Below are 22,963 nucleotides of genomic sequence, written 5' to 3'. Positions count from 1 at the left end.
CTGGCTGCATGACCTGAGGAAGGTAGAGCAGGGGGAAAGGGGTGTGTGTAAAGGTACTGTGTTAGGAAACACCCCCAGCTGCTTGACTGCACTCAGCTGTCCGGCGGGAAAGAGTAATTATACCAGATTTTAAATTTGGCATCTTGAAGGTAAAAATATGCTTTAGGATGTACTGCTTAAATGCAGTGAAATAGCTTCATGTTTGCTCAGCTGGCTGTATGCTGAGAATCTGCCTGCTCTGGGGAGAAGCCGTGTAAGGTGTCCCTGTTATAGGGCTTTATTGGCACTAGTCAGGGTTTGCAAGTTTCTATCACTCGGCAGTGAGGCTTGCCTCTTCCAATACAAACATAGATGCATGCAAACAGATACATGATCATCTATAAACCTCTGAGCAAAAAAAAAAAAAAAAATCTGTGGAGGGAGAGGATAATTAAAAGCTGGGCTTTGAGCATAACAGTGGATTTTTATTTTTTTTATTTATTGGGGGGAGGAGGGAATAGAAGAAGCTTTTAAGTAATTTTTATGTGCCTGTGTAAAAAGGTCTTTCAGTTTGCATTTTTTTACTGCTATTTTGAAATCAAAAGCACTGGAAGGAAAACTCATCAAAGCATTAATAATTGAGGTATTCTTGGACAGAGTAACTTTAAAGAGACTAGCCAATCTCATTAACTGCTTGCTGTAATTCTGATAGGACGTGGTACAAAAAGAACAACATGTAAATTAACTTGCACACAAAATCCGTGAAAGCCATGTGTCAGCACACATGTCCGTCCTGGGACGTGTTCCTCCTACTATATCCCACCAGTCCTAGTTCAGGTCATACAGCACTTTAAGTATTTTATGATGAGATATTCCTGAAGAGATCATTTGCAAATCTATCAGCAATCTCAAGGTGGGTACTGATAATTAATAGGAGCTTTAGTATGCTGGGTTACAGTTTGTGTGTATTTTAAAACATGGCATGGTGAATTACAGTGGAATGAAAGGCTAGGAACAGGGGTTTGTATATGTTTTTAATTGGATGCGAGAGATAGAAATCAGTGAGGAGTATCTGAGCTTTCTTGTTGCGACTGGTAAGTTAGGTGTTGTACTGAAAGCTGTTCTACAGTGCTTGTTATTAATGTAAATTAGATTAATTAACATTGTTTTACTCACCAGTTACATACAGGCTTCCTGATACTGGGAGGCAGTATTCCCTGTGAGTATGTGTGTATATGTATAAATGTGTACACTTCAGATTGGGTGGCATTGCTGTGTGAGCAGTGCTGCCCTAAGACTGCTACATTCCCAGCTCAGGAGCCTGCAATAACTGTAGTATCTGCTGCACTTAAATGGAAGATATTTTGATACAATGGTGTGGTGAATGCTGAATAATTAAGACTTGGACTCTAAAGATAGGAATTATAGGTGAATACATATATGTGTACCTACCTATAAATGGCACCTGTGTTTTCAAAAATGAAGCAAAACATGAATAATAGTAGGTGCTTCTGGACACCCAAATATATCTGTTGGCAGTATATTTTGAACCTATGTGAGTCATTCATTAAGATCTCAGCCTGTCTGTATTTCACTGCAAATTCCAGGTGGGTTAAAAAACAAATCTCTGTTTTCAAATTCTTTTCCTTTTTACTTTGTCTCTCAACCAAAGATCACAAAGACCTTTACCATTACAGATTGCTTTATTGATGGGACAACTGAGGCATCAAGTGATGGGGCTTGTCCTAGCCCACTCCGTATGTCATGCCAGAGATGGGAATGCTGTGTTGATCCCTCTGTTTTGTTTCAGCATGAATCCTACTTCAGTGTATTCAGAGATAACATTTAGACTGTCTGTGATACATTAAGATATTTAAAATTGGAAATGTGCTTCAATCTTCTCAAATCAGATTAGCTAGAAAGGACTCTAAAGAAAATCATCACTTAGTTGTCAGTGTAGATTTGCTACTTTTTTATCATCAGAACATCTGAATTCCCTCTGCAGGATTGATATTACAAGGAAATATGAGAACGCATTTCATAGGGAGTTTATGGGCAGATGATTTTTATTTAGAAAGCTCTCTCTTTCAGGGGAAAATATTTTTATTTTAAAATAATTACTACATTTAATTTATAGCTGAACACAGAGTAAAAGTTATCATAACCATGTCAGTATCTTAAATTGTATAAGTACATTTAGTGCTCAAACAAGAAAAACAGTCTGATTAATAAAAAGAAAAGTAATTTGAAATAATATATTAAATGACAAATTTATGCTGTGCATTTCAAACAACAGCTAAATTAGCTCAAAGTGACACAATAATGATCTTTAGAAACTAGATTGCAGTCAGTTGCCTCAGCCGTATAATAAAGATTCCAAGTCAGTAGGAAACTTATCAACATTAACACAATTATCTCACACCATTTTTAAGAAGCAAAAAGATGTTTTCATCCCCATAATTAAAAAGCATGTGGTATTTCTGATGGTTAGCTATTCTAAGCTTGTAAGGGAAAAAGATGATGAAATTTAAATTGAGAAATTAAATATCTTTTTTTTACTAAAGATGAGTGGCTTGAGCTATGGCTGATAATGTATTTAGGTTTTAATTTTCCATAATAGCCCAGATCCAGCGCAGATTAAGAACAGGGAAACAGTGTGTACCAGTATGACTCTCAAATGAATTTCTCCTTCTCTAGTCTAGATAAGCCCCCTTCCATCTGTCCAAAGAGCAGTGCCATGTTGAACATACCCCTAACAAAACCCCTCTACCTGCTGCATCCATGTTAAATCTCTCTCCTTCCTGCAAATCATCTACGAAAGCGGGCCCAAGGCACAGTGCTGTTGTAGTGGAAGCTCTTCTCAGCATGCTGGAAGTCTCAGGCATCAGCATCCTGTTTTAAGAAGAGCAGCTGAGGAAGTTACAGTTTGACACAGGATCTTCCAGCTTCCTTGTCTAAGAACATCGTGCACATTGCCTCCCCAGAGAAGGAAGCGAGCAAGAAGAGCTGGCTGGCAGTGTGCAACAGCAGCGCTGCTGGGGCAGGCTTGCTCCAGGGGGACCAGGTTGCACAGGCAGCAGTTTCCTTGGGAACCCTGAAGCTGCTCTGTGCAGAGAAATTTGGTACATGGGTTGTGAGGTCCCTGTGCTTTCACAACAAAAGCACTTGATTGACATGGGTTTCCAAATGGAAGTTTCACTGGATTTCCAAAAATTAGCCAGCAGATCTTGGTCTGATAGCAAAACAGTGGCCTGGTGTTTCTGTTCCAGCCATCTCTTTCTTTTTTCTTTTCTTTTTTTTTTCTCCATCTCCCAAATCTGAATGCTTTTGTTCTCTTTGTTGCTTCTGTCTTGTTAAGCATTGTGTTTCCCACTTTTCCTCCAGGTCTGTGTTCTCAGCCTTAGTTGTCAGGTTCTTGAGTTCCTGGGAAGCCCCCGTGATGAGGATCCTTTCCTGGGAACTCTGCTCAGAGGAAAAACTTGCCTCTTTTTAATGAAAGCCAGAGTTGCAACTGTGGGAGCCCATCTCCTCCCAAAAGCTTTAGGGAGGGTTTCACATTAGAACTCAATGTCAGAGAATAGTTGCATCCTGTGTAGTCTCTTTCCATCCAGTTTTGGTACCAAACATATTGTCTTTCATTGCCTTTCCCTACTAACCTCTCTCTCTCTCTTCTTTCTAATTGATAATGCAAACTGAAAGTATTAGGGAATTTTTCAAGCTCACAAATGGCTGTGGACTGTTTGACCTTTATTTTTTTATTTAGAAAGTGTCTGACTGCCATTTGTTCTTTGGAAACCTTCCTGCTTTTACTGTTCTTCCCAGATATTGAAGTCCATGCCATGGACCACGTAACCCTTTCCTCTGGCACTTCTTTCTGGACTTGCACTGTACCCATCCAATTCATAGCTGTTGTGGTTTTTGAACTTTTCTATGATCTTTTCTTCCTGACAGAGGTTTGGAGTCCAGACAAACTTCAGAATTAATGGTACTTCATGAGCAACACTCACTTCCATCTACTTAGGCATCATTAAGCTTCTCTGTGCTTCAGTGAAATCTGCCAACTATTGTCTCATTTTGTCTTCAGGAAGAGTATTTTATGTAAAGAGAAGCCACCTGCCTTTTTTGTTGGTAGGGCAGAGCAGCTGTCTTCATTTAGGACTTCTAAGGACTCGTGAGTTGCCTAGGCAGCTTTTGTGTTGTATTTGAGTCAAGGCAGGTTTGGCAGATATGAATTTGGATGTGAACCCAGAGGCACATAGTATGTGCTACCTTTTATTTTTTTGCCTTAATCTCATTATATTGACTGATATTTACACTGTAGGTTCTTGGGGTAAAGTATGAAATCCAAACGATGACGACACCTGGAAACCAGCATAACAGAAATATGAGAGAGCCTAGCTATCCCAGTGGGAGGTTTTTCTGCCTTAGGTTTTAAAACCATAAAGTGACAACCCATTCTTTATTTAGGAAACGTGTCTAACTTTGATGCCTGATATGTTTTATTCCTTTACCAAGTCATTGCACATTCCAAGACAAGACGGGATCATTAGGATTATATGGTTGGGCTTTCTGTGTGATGCATGCTATGACTGAGTTCATGCAGCCAACCAAGTAACTTGGGAGATTTCATGCAATGCGAATGGGGTAGTTGATCCACTATGAGGAAGTAGGGTATAAGACCCCAGAGAAAATAGCTGGCAGGAATCAGCGGCAGCGCTGGCACCACACTGAGCACATTATATATATGAAACATAGCAGTATCCCAGAGATATAGCTTCACTAAAATCTGTCAAGTATTCTTTGACTTGTGCTTCAAAAATAGTCACTTAAAGGCTTATTAACCATTATTTGAATGGCTGTTAATATTTAGTAAAATGTTGGGTAATTGCATAAGAAATGAATGGTAAAATGCACTGAGTTGCAACCCCTACCACAACGAATACCACCCAGAGCATAGACCACATCTTTCTGCATATGTTTTCTTTATATCTTTTGTACAGAGATGATCAAATTCACCTGTAGACCCCTATAAAACTCTGACTGAGAATAGGAATGATCTCACCTCATACCTGTCTGGCCACAGTTGTTGGTTACCTCCAAGGAAATTTCTCCCTCCGCTTCCCAGAACTGCCCAGATCCTTCCCTTGTGTGTGTTGTTTCCTGCAATGCACGTGGATCTGTGCAGTGCTAGGAAAAGCCAGTCCACTGTAGTCTTAGAGCAGTGCACTTTCTAGGCAAAGACAGTCCTGGAAGGGGTTATGGGGGTTCCCGCTGTACAATATAAATTGGATCTTGTATACTGTTATCTTTCAAAAAGTACCGCAATCGCTAAGATTTTCATGTGCTGGTTATCTAATTTTCCACCACTGCATCTCATTGGCTCCATTTCACCTGCTAATTAAATTTTTCAGCCTTGGTTTCATTTGCTGGTTCTTTTGGCTCTTTCCACCCATTCCTGTAGAAGGGAGCAGAAGCCAGCTTGGAGACAGTAGTTTGATTCACTGTTATTTACAACTCACTTGAGTTTCCCATTCCAGGTTTATAACATTAGCAGGATCTTTCAAGTGAAATAGCTGCCTGCTTGGAGGTACAAGATACTTTACAGCCCCTCACTGACTTATAGCTGACACTCAGATGTGAGCTTCTCTATTAGAAGTAAGAGTTGCCGGAATCTTATAATGCCTCACACTTAGATGTTTTTTGTGCTTTTGCTTTTGCTTTTTTTATGCATAGGTTTCAAACTGCACATCACTTCATTTTAAGGAAAGCAAGGCATGAGGCTCTCTTGGGTACCTTGTCTTTAGAGCTCAATTCCATTGTTTCTCTTGATATTTTTGGGACTCGGGAGCCAAAGGCACTGGAGTGGAATCATCACTGTGACAGCCTTTTCACATTTCAGTAGCTCAGGTCCCTACTAAGCCAGTGTTGTTTCTCTGCCACATGTCAAAAGGAATTGGTGACAGCATTGTCACACTGCACAGCGTCAGTCCAAAGCAAGACCTGAGAAGGAGGAACAGCAAACTTTCTGCATGCGTTGGTTTGTAGAAGTGACAGTTTCATTCACCCTTTCCTACCTACATCTCCTACCATACACCTGTAGTTTTAGCCTGCTCGTAGATCCAATTATACGGTCATGTCCAGTCTTCTGCTCTTCCAGTTTCCTCTGAATTCCAAAGCAGAGCTGAGTGCTGCTGCCCCAGCACGTCTGGTTAAAAATAAATAAATAAATAATAAAAGTATGTGCCCTAGAGATCTGTTTTCCCCTACTCTGTTATAACCCCTTTCTTTCTTCACTCGCAGACATTCCCTTAGCATCCAGGAGCCAGATGATCTTTATTTATACCTCCCTAGATCACATCTGACCTCCCATCTCATCCACCCCCTCTCTCTTCATATTCTTGAAGAGAGGTAGATATTCCCTTTCCTTGATTCTGAGCTCTGCCCTGTGCCTGTGTGACTATTCTTCCCATCCTGCCTCATCCCTGTGCTCTACCAACAATCCTCACCTTTGCTCCTCCTCCTATTTCCACCATCCTTTCTCTTGCAACCTACCTCCTACATTTGCTTGTTCTTCCCAATCGTCTTTACTCTTTTTCAGATCCCTCTCACAAGCCCACTCTCTTTTTGTTGATAGTGGCTGCTCCCAGGGTAGAACTTTCTTTTTCCTCCTCCTCATATGCCCATTCCCCAGCCCATGCTTCAAAATATCAGCTTCTATATGATTCATTCACCATATAACATTTATTTTCTCTTGCTTGATTCTTCATATCCCTCTCCACCTCCTTCAATTGGCAAACATTTTTTGTTTCTGGCTGGCATTAAACAAGAAGACTTTAGGTGTCAAACACTGAATTTGGGCCAAGCAAGCAGCATTCAAGGCTCAGCAGCACCATTTTATAGAAAATTTCAGCAGTAGCATCAAAAAATAGGTAGGATTTAGGTATGAAATCATTGCAGATATACAATTGCCTGCATGGAAGCTGTTTTAGCTTGGATAGGCTCTTTGGCCTAATCCACAAGCAACTGCAACACAGGAGTGAGATGGCAGGACTGTTTCTGTTGTTATTACTGCTATTACTTTTGAGCTGCCTACTACCTCTCTGTGCCTCTCCTCTCTCTCCAGAGTCGAAGATGAACATGTCTCTCTCCCCACAGTCATGTTATCTGCTGGTGTTGCAGCATGGTAAATCCAGGAAGCAGCAAAAGCAGCGGTTTTGCAGCAATAGGAATTTGGGTATATGAAGTTGCTGCTTTAGGAGGATGCCTGCCTAAAAAATATGTGGTCTAGACTGTGGTTGCTGTGTCTGCACAAAACACAGACCTGGCTGATGTAGTCTGTGTATCTGTTATGGTCTTGTGATAGTGGAGTTCAGCACAAACCCGGTATTTGCTCACATGCTGAAGTGAACTCCTGGGCTGTCCCTGCTGTTCTGATGTGGATATCTCAGGTAGCTCACTTAACGCTAGCTTGGGTTCTCTACCTGCATCATTTCTCCTCCTGTTATCATGACAGCAGGAGAATCTATTTCAGATGAAGAAAAAAGGATCATGCTTTCCATGCTCGTTGTCAATATACAGGTCTGTTATGTCTTTCTCTCTCATTTACACTCTGGGGTCATTTGACCTCCCTGTATTGCTTCGGACCTGTTTCTTGGCCACCAACCTTATACGACGTGCAAGGAAGGAGTGTGGCTCCTTCCCGAGTCAGCTGGAGAGTGGCTGACAGTGAGGTATGCATCTAGCTTTCCTTTGAGCAGTGTGAGTGCTTTGGGATGCCTGCCACTTTTGCTATGCCTGTGCACTGCCGCTGTTGCTGCTCTCATGACCCTCCTGCTTTGGTGCAATTTCTCTCTCATGCCACAGCAGAACGGAGCAGAGCTCAGGGCTTCTCTCGTGGCAGCGCTCTTCTTCTTTCAGGGCATGTGAAGGATGCTAAGGTCTGTTTAGAATCACAAACACTGTGAAGGAAAATGAATAAACATAAGAAGTGCCATCAGTTCTTCCCACCAAAAATCCAATAGATGAACAGAACAAACTCTAATCAGCCATTCTTCTGGGTCAAAAGGGAATTAAACAAGTTCATGGCCAAGCGAGCCTCGTTTATGAGACGGTTCCTGACATAGGCTCAGTGTAATTGGCTCTTACCACGGTTCAAGAGATAGTATAGTTTCATCTTGTGTAGTCCCAAGATGTCTGACCTATTCTGTGAAAGCATCCAAGGTCGGTTTTTTAGACTTGAAAAATATACATCTGTAGTTAACAGAGCTGCCTAATTACAGCCTCTTCCTAAAGAAAAATAAATTTTCCCTATACCCAAGTCAATCTAGCTAGGCACTCAGACTCTGGGACCATGTCCAAATGGTCCAGTTTGAAATACAGAAACTGCTGGGATTTTGAGGCATTGGCTGTACAGACAGGAAAGGAAGTGTCTTAATGAGATATGCCAAGCAGCACAGTCTCTGGGATAGGGCACCAGATTGGGACTCAGGAAACCTGGGTTGTTATCACAGCTCTGCTATTGCTTCTTTGCCTCCGTGTGCTTTAGATCCCCTTCTAGCCATCTGCTTGTCTCAGTTACTCAGAGCAACGTACCCAACCTTCCTGTGCACACACGTCGCTGGAGGAGCTTGGTGATGTTCCACCTCTTGCTGTCTGACTCCTTCCTCTCCTCCCCTAACCCAGCACATGGGATAATTAGCACTGCTTCCCCAGCTCCCACTCGGAGACAGCTCCCCTCCTTCCTTCCTCCTCCCCGCTGCCTGTGGCTGAACTAAGGAGCCTTGCTGGACCTGACTGATCGTCCAGAGCCTCTCAGGTGCAGACAGAGCTCCAGCTCGTGGCCCTGACAGCACAACATGGAGCCCCCGGTCTGGCCTTGCAGCCTGAGGAGCTTACCAGCTCGTGTCCTGGCTGCCTGTACTGTCCTTTCCTCCACCTGCAACCAGTGATTTGAACTGGGGAATGTGGATAATGGAGCATGAACCCCTCAGAGCCTTGCAGTGGATAGCAGGGCATGTAGATATCCACGTGCAGCTCCTTTCTGTGCTAGGAGCCTGGTGAAAGCTGGCTGCTGACGTGAGCATCAGGAGCACGGGTTGCCTGGGAGGCAATCCCTCTCCCGAGTGCCTGTAGATGCCTCTCTGCTGTTCACCTGTCTTGGATGCTCAGGGACAAAAGCCAGTGCAGTCAGGAACAGCCATTTTCCTGTGCATGAGTGGAAATTGTTGTGGAATTAATGATAAAATCAGTGCTGCTCAGTGTCCCTTCTCCTGCAATTGGAAAAGTTGCTAAGAGAAATGCTCTCTCACAGCAGAGAGGCTAAGCCAGGCACCCGTGTAGTAGTGCTGGCTCCCAGCCTACTTGAAGATGTGGGACTATCTGTTGATTCGTTTATAAGTCCATCCTCAACTTCCCTGGCAGTCCAACCCTCAGAAAGATTTGTATTTGCCTGTCCTGGAGATGATGTCCAGAGACATAAGCACATGGAAAGAGATGGGTTTGATCAGTATCCCCATATTGTAGCATGGCTGTAAGAGCAAACTATTGTAACACGTTCCTTGACTGTTTTAATCTTTTGTATTGCTGTCACTTACAAATGCTTTTAGACATCTTCCTGAGTGCATATACATGGGAATGCTTACAGGGAATTGGGAAGTACTTTGCAAGCCCCTGTAAAATTTCAAGTGATTGTTTTAGCAGCCTTACACTCAATGCAATGAATTTGAACAGACAATATTTTTAATACCTCATTAAAATAAAATAAAAAATCCTTTGGTTTGTTTATATCGCTACTAAATCCTACAAGCAGAAGGGACTTTGCATTGAACTGTAAATGTTATTGTCGTGACTGTAGGAACCTGTGCGTACTCTAAATTCGTTCCATTTTTCACTTTGAAACAAGGTCAAGGCTACCTCAGTTCTGATTGCTGTTAGCCAAGGATCTTTCTCTAAAGTCAATGTATCTAGTAAAACCCTTCTCCAACATCTACTCCAACCATTCCTCCATAGCTGTTAAATCTGCCAAGAAGCCTCCACAGTCCAGGGACCCCAGCTATAAAATATAAATGAATCAGAGGCTGCTGGAATCAGGAATGGGGCCAAAGAGACTGTAGAGATAGTTGTTATTTAAAGGTAATTGAGTGAAATGGGTGAAGGAAAAAGCTGAAGAAAAATAGAAGCTCCTAAGAATGTTCACACTCTGCCTTCCACCCTTCCACCCTGCAGCTGAGATCCCAGGTTCTCAGTTGAGTAAATCTGCTTTTTTGCTTCTCTCAAACAAGAGCCTTGAAATTGTGCTTATGTTTTCCCGTCTGATGCGAAGCTCCCATCCATGCTAATGTGACAGGGGCTGAAAGCCAGTCCTTTTGGGTTCCCTTCCAGTGCCTGTGTTGGATTTAATGTTATGCTTTCTGGAAAGGAAAACCAAGTGGAAAATTTTGAATCTTGGCTACTTGAGAAGCTAAGCATCTCACTGCACACAGGCACTGAAGAGTGCTTTTAGTGAGAAACAGAGAACCTCTCACTACATGATAACATGCTCAAGTGTGAATTTAGATACCTATTTTTAGCTCTCCTGGCTCTAGCTATGAGGAGCTGACCAATGAATGTGAATTCAGGCATATATTTAGTAGTTTTGAAATACTTTAAACAATTATATGCTGCACAGTATTAGCCTATGTGTGTGATTTAATTCCCATTCCCCTTGTCCCACTTCCCTCATTCATTGTCACTAGCACATTCCCTCTTTTAGTAGCAGAGTCGAGTTTGAAGGGAGGCTGTGCTGTCTGAGTGGGGGTAGAGCTTGCATTAATTGTAGAGGCAAAACCAGAGCAGGACTTTGATATTGGTTGGCTACTTGTGAGCTAAAATGTAAAACACAGAAGATATAGTAAATAGACTGCTAGAATCATCAGTCTGCCTGTTTAAATTAGGAAGCAGAGAAAGCAACAGAAGATTTTGCCTGTTCCCATGAGTTATTGGCAGGTAACATTGGTCTTTGGCAAGAACTGGGTCCTGCCTGTGATGCTACTGGTGTTTCACCCAGCCCTCGAGTGTGATGTGTCTGTGCTGCGCTTTCACCATCTGTAAAAATGTGTTCATAAAACCATAGAATATCCCGAGTTGGAAGGGACTGACAAGGATCATCAAGTCCGACTCCTGGGTCTGCACAGGACCACCCAAAAATCAGACCCAGTGTCTGAAAGCATTGTCCAAATGCTTCTTGAACTCCATCAGGCTGTGACCACTGCTCTGGGGTTATTATTTATATTAATTCCCCAGTATGAAATCTTTGAGATTCATAGAAGGAAGTTTATACGAGGCCTGTTCCCACTCCAGCTAGCAGAAAGACCCTTAAAAAAACAAAGTCCCTGAAAGCACAGACTGAAACAACTGCACAGCCAGTGCTGTGGGGTTAACTCCCCAATTTCATAATAAAATATTAGGTGTCACGATGCATTTTCTATGAACAACAGGTAGATACTGTTCACAATGCATTATATCAATATATAATTTATAATATATAAATCATAATAACATAATATTATAATCTGCAAATGTATTATTTATCCTTGTTTTAGAGCTTAATGGAAGCATCTTATAATTTAAATTCTATGAAGAAAAAGAATAAACAATAATAATAAAAAATATTCCCATCTGTAGTATGTAACATATAGGGTGCTACAAAAAGTTTTTAGAAACATTCAGGCAGTTTTGGGATTATGTAATCACAGGTGTCAATTTTTTTTTGCAATTCTGTCAGCATTATTTCTTAATTTAAATTTGAATTTATTCATAAGCACCATCACCACCACCCATGTGAATACAGTGAGTCTTCTCTTACAGTGGAATGTGGAAGGGAAAAAGAAGTTGTCAGATTTCTCATTGGACTGATCGTCTTTTCGTGGATCCTTACCTAAGTAAAATGTTAATTGTGACCATTAAATGGGCAGAATCTAGAGTGTATTGAGGCTGTGGTTTGGGGGGTTTCTGGATCACAGTCAAAATGTGAAGTCTTTCAGTGATCCGTACACAGTTTGAAAGTAAGATTTTTCATTGCTCTTGAGTGCTTATGGTGTCTATCTTCTGCCCATTAAGGTTACAGCGGAGTTAGATGCCTGGAATGAAGATCTGCTGAGACAAATGAATGATTTCAATACTGAAGACCTCACTCTGGCTGAGCAACGTTTGCAGCGTCACACTGAGCGGAAATTGGCCATGAACAACATGACCTTTGAAGTCATCCAACAAGGGCAAGATTTACACCAATACATCATGGAGGTCCAGGCTTCAGGTCAGCAGAAAAATTTGTTCTCTGTTTTATATGAGAAGAAACAAAAGAAACCAAGAAAAAAAATCCTGCATATCAAACGAAAGTACCCCACTACATACAAAATACATCAACTTTTAACATGAGCCACTCTGGCCTGTAGCTGTCTCTCCACAACCAGAACTGTTCCATAAGTTTGGGGAATTTTTGGATTCAGGATTTTATGTCAGAAATTGCCGTTTCTTTGAAACCAAAACTCAGAGTGAAAGTAAAGCTGACTTTCAAGTTCTATTCGGAAACTTTTACAGCTGCAGGATGGAGGTTGTTGTCAGCTCCAACATGGAGGGAGAGGAGAGGGCAAGACACATTGCACGGGTAAAGACACTTGTCCTTGCACCAACTCCAGAACAAGCACTGCAGGGGGTCATGAGTTATGAATATTTGAGCTGGCCAGTCTGACCTCAGGTCTGGATAAATTCTAGCTGCTCTAGACTCCTAAGCTCGTAAACCTTTCTGCAACTAGATTTTATCCAGAGGCAAGCTGACCAGATGTGCTGGCTTGGTTCTCCTCAGGCTTGAGTACCCCTTCCCTGTGCCATGTTTCTGGGTGCAGACATGCTGAGAGGAGAGAGAGAGGTGGGGGGAGAGAGGAGCTAGTTATCCAGAAGCCCTCTGGAAAAGAATCCAAATATGAGAGCCTTGAAATGTATCATGGAATTGAATTCTTGTTTTCAGCCAGCTCCAATTGGAATTATTTTGTGTATAACAAGGCAATATGATAAACGATACTGGAATTTTCCTTTTCGATGTGCACTTGAAAGTTAAAGATGACGACTTGGATGCAAAAAACCTTTGGCATGTGCTCTGAAATGACAGACTTGATTCATGTTGATTGGGAGTCTGTCTGGTACTTCTACTCTGCTTCTCAGCAGTAAGATTCTGTTTCCAAGACATCCTATGAATCAGGACTTTTGTATCCTTGCATTCTGCATTTGGAAAAAGAGTGTTGTAATTCAAATTAATGACTGCATAAAGCCCAGAAGTGAATGTTACTTGCAAAGTGTTTTAACCTTCTTGAATGTCTGGAAAGAGTGCAAAGCAAGAGCGATTCCTGTTCTTTCCCTCCCCATATGCACTTTCAAAATAAAAAAAAAAAAAAAAAGATTTTTATGGTTTTATTCTTTGGCAAACATTTTACCCTTAGGCACCCACCTTTAAAAAAAAAAAAAATCTGGCAGTATTCAGCCTGATTTGGCAGGCTGCACTCAACAGAGGCTTAGAGATTGCTACAAGAATATGTTGTGAACTAGACAAGCCGGTGCATCGTGTGAACCATGTGTGTGAGCTTGTAGGAGATCTGCCCACACTGTGTCTGGCCCTGTGCTTCAGCACCCTTGCTTTCTGGGATAGCAAATTAGTCCTAATACATCAGTTAGTATGCTTTTTTTTTTTTTTTTTTTTTTTGGTACATCATCTTGGAAGTATCTTAATACGAGTAGAAATCTGTGGGAGGTACAGAATATGATCCAGAACAGAGAACAGTCAGGAGTCTCAGGGACTGCTTTTTTTTATTTTTTTATTTTATTGCAGACAAAAGATCAACAGCTAAATGAAGTGACTTTTAAAATGCTTTTATAAGATTATCTAAGATCTCTTTCTATAAAGCCTACCTGATAAAAATCCATTGCTCCCAAAGGCAAGGAAATGGAACTCTCATGGGGATGCAGAGTAACTGTAGTTAATCAAAGGTAACGGTCATGTCTGCCTTGCAGAGAATGCTAAATGATGGGAGAATGGCAAAATAAGGGAGAGAGATTGCTCCTGGGACCCTACTGTTTCTTATTTTAATAAAGGAAAGCTCTAGTCCATAAAAAATTCATTTAATTTTACTCCCTCTTGCTGAATCCTATATCACAGTCACTCAGTGCATAAGTTAAGGGATGATTGTTCTTACTGTCAGAGCTGTGAACTTGTAGGGGTTCTGGGAAATCAACTGCCATTGCTGCTTCCCATCGTACAGTGTCACCACTGCTACAATCAAAATTCAGCTATAGCCATAGAAGTTAAAACAAACAAACAAAAAAAAAATAGTGATTTTTCAGGGACATTCCACCTAATCAGGCACTCTTAATTGCCTGAGGTTTCTTCCCTTCCATACAGTTATCTTTCAGTTTTATTCATTTTAATGTGTCACACAGGAACCAGATTCAATTTTGATCATTCTGGAGTTTGTCTTGGAGGTCCTTAAGCTAGTAAGCCTGTCAGATAAAATTACATCCAGGTTTTTCCAAGCATGACGCCTTTTCAACTTGGAAATCTTGGGCAGGTACATAAAGGTTTTAGACATTTGCCCACGAGTTTTGCACGTCTCATGCATATTTGGAGCAGTGATTCTCAGGCTGTGGAGTACCTGGAATTCTTTATGAACGCTGTGGTGTGGGTACAGTAAATCCAGTTGTCCTGTAATGGACCATGTCAGAATCCATGCAGATATTCAGGGCATCCATGTATGTGCCACATCTGTGCAAGTCCACTACTTCCAAAACACCATACAGCACAGGGTTATGTCCCGTGTTTCCTTCCACTAGTCCAGCACATGTGGATGAGCCTGCTTTGGATTAGCCTGTTTTTCACAACGAGAATTATAACTCTTTGAATGTTAAAAAACTCTTTTGAAACTCAAAGAAATGTTTGTTTTCATTAGGGAATATGTAAGATCTGGAAGTCAAGTTGTGTTTTCTGAAATTTAGCAGTACTTTCAAACTGTCTTCCTGTCTGACTAATACCAGTGTCCTTCAGGAAAGAGGTTTGCATTAGAGAATGTTGCAACAGTATTCTCAAGAAGACTGGACTTCTTAATGCCCCATCACTTTTTATTTCAATGAGCCTATCTTCTGGTTTTTCCAGTTTGATTGCAGCTCTATACTGATAACAAAGGATCCCCTGATTAAAGAGGATCTGTGTGCAAAAATTTGTGCAAAAACTCTCAAAAATTGATGCTGATTTTTGGGTGTCTATCTTGATAAATTAAAAGAGCCTGGTGTTTCCAGCAGAGGCAGCTTGGAGATTTTTGAGAGTTTAGGATCACAGTTCATGGGTGGTTTAACACTTCACCCCAAGCGGCAGTGACGACACATTCATGTCGTTCATTATCATATGTCCCTCAGTCATTCTGCTTCTAGGTACTAAAAGCAGCGACACTCTGATAGCTGATTAATTGACTGCACATGTTTATTTTGTTATTAAAGTCCATTTGCATTGCTAATATCATTGTCACCACGAGCACCATGGTCAGGTGTCACTCAAGGTTTACAGAGATAGCTTTTTATGTGTTAGAAGCAATTTCTCTAAGCCAAGCCTGAAATACACTGAAAAACTGATGTCAGGGTAATTTACACAATCACTGGCTGTTATGTGGTAAATTCAAAGCCCTTTTGTGTCCCGGGTGTCAAACTAACATAATTCATGTCTTTTCCCAGCATTGCATTGCTTAAAAGGGAAATGCAAATCTGTTTCTTTTTGGCTATGATGTCATTTTTGGGGTAGAAAATAGATATGATAAAAAGAGGACACTGCGCTGTCCTGTTACAGGCTTGTAACAGTTTGGTCTAAGAAGCAGGTTTAGAGGAGCTTCAAAAGAGCTTTGTATAGGTCAAAAACGATACTCCTTCCTTACACTGAATAGTACACCATGCTGCAAATAGCTCAGCCGTAACTCATGTACGTCTTGTAGGATGCTGGCCAATGTGGGTACTCTTTTTTGTAAATATCTTTTAAAAAAACATTTAAATTCATTATCCTTCACTTGATATCTGCTGCAATGGTTGGGACATGAGGAAAAAAAATGGCAACCGAGTTCAGTTTTATCAGAAAATCAGCTGTGCTTTCCTGTCTATCAAAACACAATGTAAAGATTTTATGTATGAAATTATTCTGAAAGCAAAGCTTTCCAATTTGCAAACCAATCTTTGAGAAGAATAAGTGCTCTCGCTGCGTGCGCTGGCGTGGCAGAATAAATCTGTGTGACATATGACAAGCAAGAAAGGGCAGATCATTCATCATGGGGAGTGCTGGCTGCCCTTGGATAGCATCCCAGTCAGTTCACTGGTTGCTGCTGATGAGTTAGCACAATCAAAACCATACCAGCTGAGTGTGCACGAAGGAAAACTGTGCATTTAATATCTTATAGGTATGGTGAAGTCAAGCGTATGAAAAGCCCATCATGTCCTAAGGATACAGAGCCATATGCAGGCTAATTGTAACAACGATGCCTCATGTCTGGCATTTGAAAGGAACTTCACTCCTAAGAATAGAAGCATATATTAAATTTCCAGGTCTTAAATGAGAAGCCAGGGGCCATTCCACTTTATTTGGTAATGAAGAAACTGTTTTGTTTTGGCCGGGAAAGGGAATAAGCCAATCCCTTGCATTCCCATGTGCTTTTTTTCTGATAAAACCAGAAACCAGGAAAAAGAGGATAGAGTCAATCATAAGGTCATATTTATTTTGTGTACTGTCCTCTGTGGATACCACTGTGAGAGAGAATGAAAGTCACGAGTCTCTGAGGAGGATAAAGGGGAAAGAAAATAAATCTTTCTAAATGGATTTAAAAAATTATGTCCAGCCGTTGTACAGAAGCTTCTAATTAACACATTTCATTTTTAATGTCCTAATATTCCATGGAATCAAATGGCTTTGGAGAAAAGTGTAGTGTTTTCTCAGCATTACAGCAATTTGATTATTTTCCTATTAGGTTCCTGATCCTCCCTGTACTGAGGCCAGTGGCAAAATTCCAATAGACCTCAATAAGGGAAGAGTCGGGTCTTTATTAGTTTATAAGGGATTACAGTAATGTAGGATGACATCATAACTCTTCCGGGCCAAACTTTCCCAATTACACTTGTAACATACTCACCAATGCTATCATACCAGTGTAATAAAGAAGGAAGATGTGACGCTCTGTGTTTGTATTTCATAAAACCACCACTCGCAAGGCCCATAGGGTCACAAGAAAATTCAGGAGGTGGGAAGGGTCCTCAGGAGGTCTCTCTTTCGACCTCTGATCAAATCAGGGTCAGCTGTGAGATCAGGCCAGGTCATTCGGGTGTTTATCCTTTTCATGCAAGATGCAAGGAACAGAAAATGTGGTACTAGGCCACCTTTTTTATCTGGTATGTGAGGAGTGGATGAAAGTCACTCTGTGAAATAATTCTGAATGAACTACAGGTTGGTTTAAGCTAAATTGTTGTTAATGATCCCCTGAAGTGCTCAGATGGAAAAGTTGTTTGCCCTGTGGAGTTCCAAGTACTCATGGCACTATTGTAAATCTGGTGACTAGAATTTACTTTATTTCACTTTTCTATTTTCTTCCACTTCTGTTTTCCTCTTCTAAGTTCTTTTCAACATGCGTTTGTAAAGTATAAGTTAATGATTTACTGTAATGAAGGGAGATTTTTTTCTGCCTTTTTTTTTAATTTGATGTTCGTGCAAGTTTTTGAGCAAAGCTATGGTTAAATCATGTTCTGCTAGTCAAATGCTGAGGGGTGAGATGAGCAATGATCACGAGAGAAACACTATTTTGTAGAAGAGACGTAGTGGTGCAGAATAAGTAACTGGACAAGCCAAATACTGATGGTGAGAGTGTTCAGTGAGAAGGAGTTACTGAACGAGTTACAAATCAATGTGTTAGGTGGCAAAAAATGTTTGTGCAACTATAATTGCAGATAAGTGCAATGATCTCTCTGCATGTTGTTCTGTTGTAGGCATTGAGCTGATCTGTGAAAAGGATATTGATCTTGCAACACAAGTTCAAGAGCTGCTGGAATTCCTTCACGAGAAACAGCATGAGCTGGAGCTTAATGCTGACCAAACTCACAAGAGGTTAGAGCAGTGCCTACAGCTTCGGCACCTACAGGCTGAGGTCAAGCAGGTGAGAGTTTTTAACCATGCTGCAGGGTCTTAAATGGGTTTTCAACCATTACAGCACATGCTAAACCATTATCTGCCAAGTCACACACCTTTAGGTGGACAATCTTAATCCCTTTTTCCTTAGCAGTACTTAATTTGCTGACAGATTGCATCATGACCTTTTACAAATAATGAAGGGCTCTGTTCCTTATACTGCGCGTATGTGAGGCTTCATGAATAGTTATGGGAACTCCATGCAGAACGGACGCCCTGTCTTCTCAACTGGAGTGTGCCTCAAAGCCTGTGTTCTGGGAGTACAATGATTTCATTTGGGATCCAGACTGAAGTTATTACAGAGAATTGGCCCAAAGCAAAGGATAATTGAGCAGTGATGTCTAAGCATGGCATTACAGTAGTTTCACTTTTTGTTATTGCTACACATCTGTTGACCTGCAGGAACCTTTAAAATCTTCTGGGTCAGATAAAAACTTCAATCTGTGGTCTCTATCCTAGGATTTGCTTAACCATCTTGGTATTGTAATATTGCTTTTCCTCCAGATTTCATTCTAGCTTAGGCAATCATGTTCTGCCTCCCTTGTTTCCCTCCCTAATATTTCATTTGGATACCTCACATTTCTCTGTTTTCTTGTGCTTTCAAAGCCCACTTTGATTTGAATATTTTGCAACCGTAATTGAAACTAGCATGGAACTCTCCTGAATTTTGATTTTAAAAATGTAGTTGATTTGTGTTTGTGATAAATTCAAGGGACCCTCCTCATAAAGCTCCAGAGCTCTACAGCGTACTTTGGCTTTCTTCTTAAGAAGAGACCCTGTGATATTCATAGTCACCATGTTAATGTGCAGAAAATCCTTTTTTCCATAGGTTCTGAAAGTTTGCTATACACTACTTAATAGCTAAATACTAAAATAATAAACTGGAGCCATGCAGTGGCAGTGCAGCACTCTCTGCAGGTACTTTATGTTACTTGCCTCGCTGTCAAGTATCTGCTGGGCTTTACTATTCTACAAATCAAAATCTAACCAAAGGAAGTGGTTTTAGGACTGAACTATCTAATGCTTACTGTTAGAGAACATACAGCTGCCTTGAATTAGTATTTTCTTAACATAGCTTGGGACTATCCGAGTCTTTATTACTGTGACCTTTCACCAAACCAATAGTGAAGAATCATTTTATTTGTTCAGTTGAATGCTAAGGACTCTTTTGCTTATTAACCTATAAATTACCACAGCTACAGTTTCTCTTGAAAAGAGCCAAGTTAAAATATATCTGTGCCCTATCTGTTTGGTTTCCTGTAGATGAGTCATATTCCCAACCATTTAGTGAAACTGGGAAATATATTGATTTTGGCTTGTAGCTCATCTCCAGTCTGGTCCAAATTTCCTTCACTTTCATTTTAATGCATCTGAGACGATGGATGATCTCATTACCAAATTGCACTCACTCTTGCAAATCAGTTGAGATTTGGTTGCCACAAGACACCTACTGTAGCGGTGGTTAACTTCTGCTGACATAGTAAAATTGGTCAAGACTGCTACGTGTACATGTGTTTGCATTTTGATGTAATGGCTCATGGAAATACAAAGTCTTTTAACTGTCTCTATCTATTTAAGTCTCATTTAGGAGGGGTTTCTGCTTTAAATCATATGCACCAAGGGTTCGAATGCCAAGACAATGAATCAAAGTTTGAGGCCATTAAAGCAGAACAATTCAAAGTGAGATGTTCTGTGAACTGCTTTAGAGTGGAAATAGTATAGATCAGTGATGCACAAACTATTTGTTATTTAGAAATACCCTTCCCAAGACTGATTTCCCCACACTTTCCCCACACATCTCCAACAGAAACTACAGAGCATGGATTGCTTACATAAAAGTAATAGTAGAATAGAGTTGTGGAGATCAATTTGAAAAACAAACCCTCTAATGCTGTGCTTGCAGATATTTGGCTTCCAAAACCCCTTGCTTCTTGTCTGTGGGTTTTACTTCTTTTTTGATAAGTGTTAAACTTCCTGTAATATAGCCCCAGATATTGTCACAGTGTCCCACTATACTTACCTACCAGGTTGTTTTTAAGTGAATTTTGGGTATATTTTTTTTCACATGCCCATTATTCATCCACTTTTGCTATTTTGGCATTAGATTTGCTTCCAGGTGGATATGCCCAAAGGATGATGGAAACCAGTCATTTGAGGGATATTGAATGCACTTCTTTTTTTATTGTGGGGTTGGGTTTCTTGTTGTTGTTGTTTTTTTCCCCATGCAAATATGTCACAAAGTTCCTGGAAACTGGAGTACAGTTTTGAACATGGCTGAAATTTACCAGGTGTCCCTGCTGGTGGTGGTGTATTTCGTGGTAAAAGCCTCTTAAAGAATCTTCAGAGGGACCAGAGATGTAAAAGGTTCTCTTACATTATTTTGCCTTTTAAACTTAGAAGTCTGTTCCAACCTAATTTGACTTGTATCATTATCAAGGCCTTAAAGTCTTTTTTAAGAACATCAAGAGAAGAGTTCTGACTAAAGTAAACCAGCAGACAGACTCACTACAGGACGCAGAACTCTTGTTTCTTAAGGAAGGTTGCACATGAGGTGCCTCCCTTTTTTTTTTTTTCCTGTAAGTTCTGATGCTGTGCTCAGTGAAGATGTCAGAATTTCAGGGTATGAATCTTATAAGAATTTGGAACTATTATTTAATTAAGGAGGAGCCTTATCCAGAAGCAGTCTGTTTTATTAGAGACGCAAGTGGGAATTGTTTCAGAACTGTGGTGGTTGCCGTGTTAGAGAACCCATGCCTTGAAGTTGTCCTCCAGGAAGACGTGGCTTTTATGTAAGTCACTGTTAATGCATTTCTGCTTCTCCATTGTAAAGAAAATGGTTAGGCTTTTTTAAAGAGTCTTTGGAGATTTATTTAACTCCAGGATTATTTAATCACTGCTTCTACAAAGTTGATAAAATCTGTGATTTGTAGGATGTGTCTGTTTAAAACCATGCTTAAATAATTGGCTTGTCTGTGCATTCCTAGATAGTAGTGAATCTATTAATACATGCAACGACCAGAGAAGCGTCTTGGTGCTGTATTAGCAGCTTCTATATTTATTTTAATGAAAAGGTATGAAGCGCCATATAAGTTCTTGTTAACCAGATACAAATGTGTAAATGCTCTCTCTCAGTCATTTCACAGTCTACTTCCAAACCAGAGGCACAATTAAAAGCTCTGCAGGTGATCAGATTTTGCACTTAGACTTAAGGAAGCTTTAGATATGCCACAAAATGTTTTCTTTCTATGTGAACCACACGCACGCAAAAAGAGGAAAAAATAACAGAAAAACATTGTTTTGGAAAAAGCTGATACAATCCCAGATGAGGTCCTGACATTTAAGTGTTCGACTTTTGGAGGTAGAACGGGGTTGTTTAAGTTCTTTCAAGCAAAATCTGCTGGGGTTTGGGTGCTCACTGGGCCTGGAAGAGGGAGCGCGTGGTCCCCCAGTGAGTGTCTGAACCCACTTTCTGGGGGAAGGAAGTGGGGAACACAACAGGGAGTGGCAGCAACCTTGATCAAGAAGAGCTCTGAGAGACTGTCAGGATGGAGAACCAAAGAGCCTGACCCAGAGTACTTCATTCTGCAAATTACTGGTTTAACGAGACAGTTGTAAAGAGGGATCTGCACATCCATTAACACTGGAGGAAACCTTGCTGCTTTCAGTTGCATAGTCCCTCTTCCTCCTTACTCAAACTTGTTGTCTATTAGCTTTTTACTAGTTTAGTTTCTTTTTTAAGACTGAGGCTTCCAGTGTGGGTTTTGTGTTTGTTTTGTTTTTTTTTTGACTTTTTGGAAACTTAGATGTTTATATAAAATCTGTACCAAAATCTCTATGACAAGTTTTGAAAATTTCAGATCAAATGAAAGCTGTTGCCCAGAGGACCCCGTCACGCCCTGATTCTATTGCTTGGGGAAAAAAAAAAAAAAAAAAAAAAAACAATTCAGTTGTTGCATTTTTAGCATACAGAGTCAGTGTTTTTTACACTCTAAATGGCCCAAGCCAGGATATATCTCAATATATCAAATGTGAAATAATGCGTTGCTTTATGATATACTCACCTCAACCCTTTTCCAGACACAGCCATCTTTTGGTTAACTTCAGCTTTTGGTACCATGTAGTGGGTAATAATGTAGCTTTCTTCTCTGATGGATTATAGAAAATGCCAGCCAAAAAGATTGCCATATGATAACCCAATTTCTTTTCCTTTAAATCTTTGTTGCATTTCCCACAGGATCAATAATACCTGCTGATGAAAGACAGAAAGCTGACAAATGAAATCTTCCACACTGTTGTACTGAGCAGATGTAATTTTGTACAAATTAGGGTCAGATACGTGTGTAAATGTTTCCTCTTTCTTTGTCCTAGGGAAAATTCATTTTTCTACCCCACAGGGAACTGAATGGCTACAAGTAGGGTGATACTTGATGCAGGGATAAAAAACAAAACAACAGAAAATCCCTGTTTCTTTCAGATGATTTAATGGATCACTTGGTGAAAATGATGGCACAAAAGGGAAATTACTGTGTAGAATATTGCAGCAAAGTCAATTTGGGAGCTTTGTAAAACACAAGCTAAATTTAGGGCAGTGCCTGGGCAGTCAGGATTTCCTGTGCATCTGTGAATTGAATTCAGCAACTTGCTGGCTTTATTGGAATAATTTGACACCCACACAGGTAGAAAATAGGCTTTGAGCCAACACAGCAGAGAACTTGCACATGCGTGTGGGTTGTTAATTTTCCAAAAACACGTCTT

The 22,963-nt window shown here is 40.6% G+C and overlaps 1 protein-coding gene across 19 annotated transcripts in view; it reads left to right on the top strand.

The window, feature by feature from the left end:
• Positions 1-22,963, top strand: part of KALRN (kalirin RhoGEF kinase) — a 502,830-nt gene that overhangs the window by 314,162 nt on the left and 165,705 nt on the right. For all 19 annotated transcript variants that reach the window (XR_007166315.2, XR_007166316.2, XM_048072237.2 and 16 more), the window contains 2 exons: positions 12,076-12,271; positions 18,010-18,176. Coding sequence is in view for 17 of the 19 variants with exons in the window: in XM_048072237.2 (XP_047928194.2) it covers positions 12,076-12,271; positions 18,010-18,176 (363 nt within the window). In the remaining 2 variants the exon portion in view is untranslated. The remainder of the gene's footprint in view (positions 1-12,075; positions 12,272-18,009; positions 18,177-22,963) is intronic.

This window comes from Anser cygnoides, chromosome 6, assembly GCF_040182565.1.
Source record: "Anser cygnoides isolate HZ-2024a breed goose chromosome 6, Taihu_goose_T2T_genome, whole genome shotgun sequence".
In the NCBI taxonomy this organism is placed as follows: domain Eukaryota; kingdom Metazoa; phylum Chordata; class Aves; order Anseriformes; family Anatidae; genus Anser; species Anser cygnoides.
The sequence above is the reverse complement of the archived record's forward strand: the minus strand, read 5'-3'. Positions and strand labels throughout refer to the sequence as shown.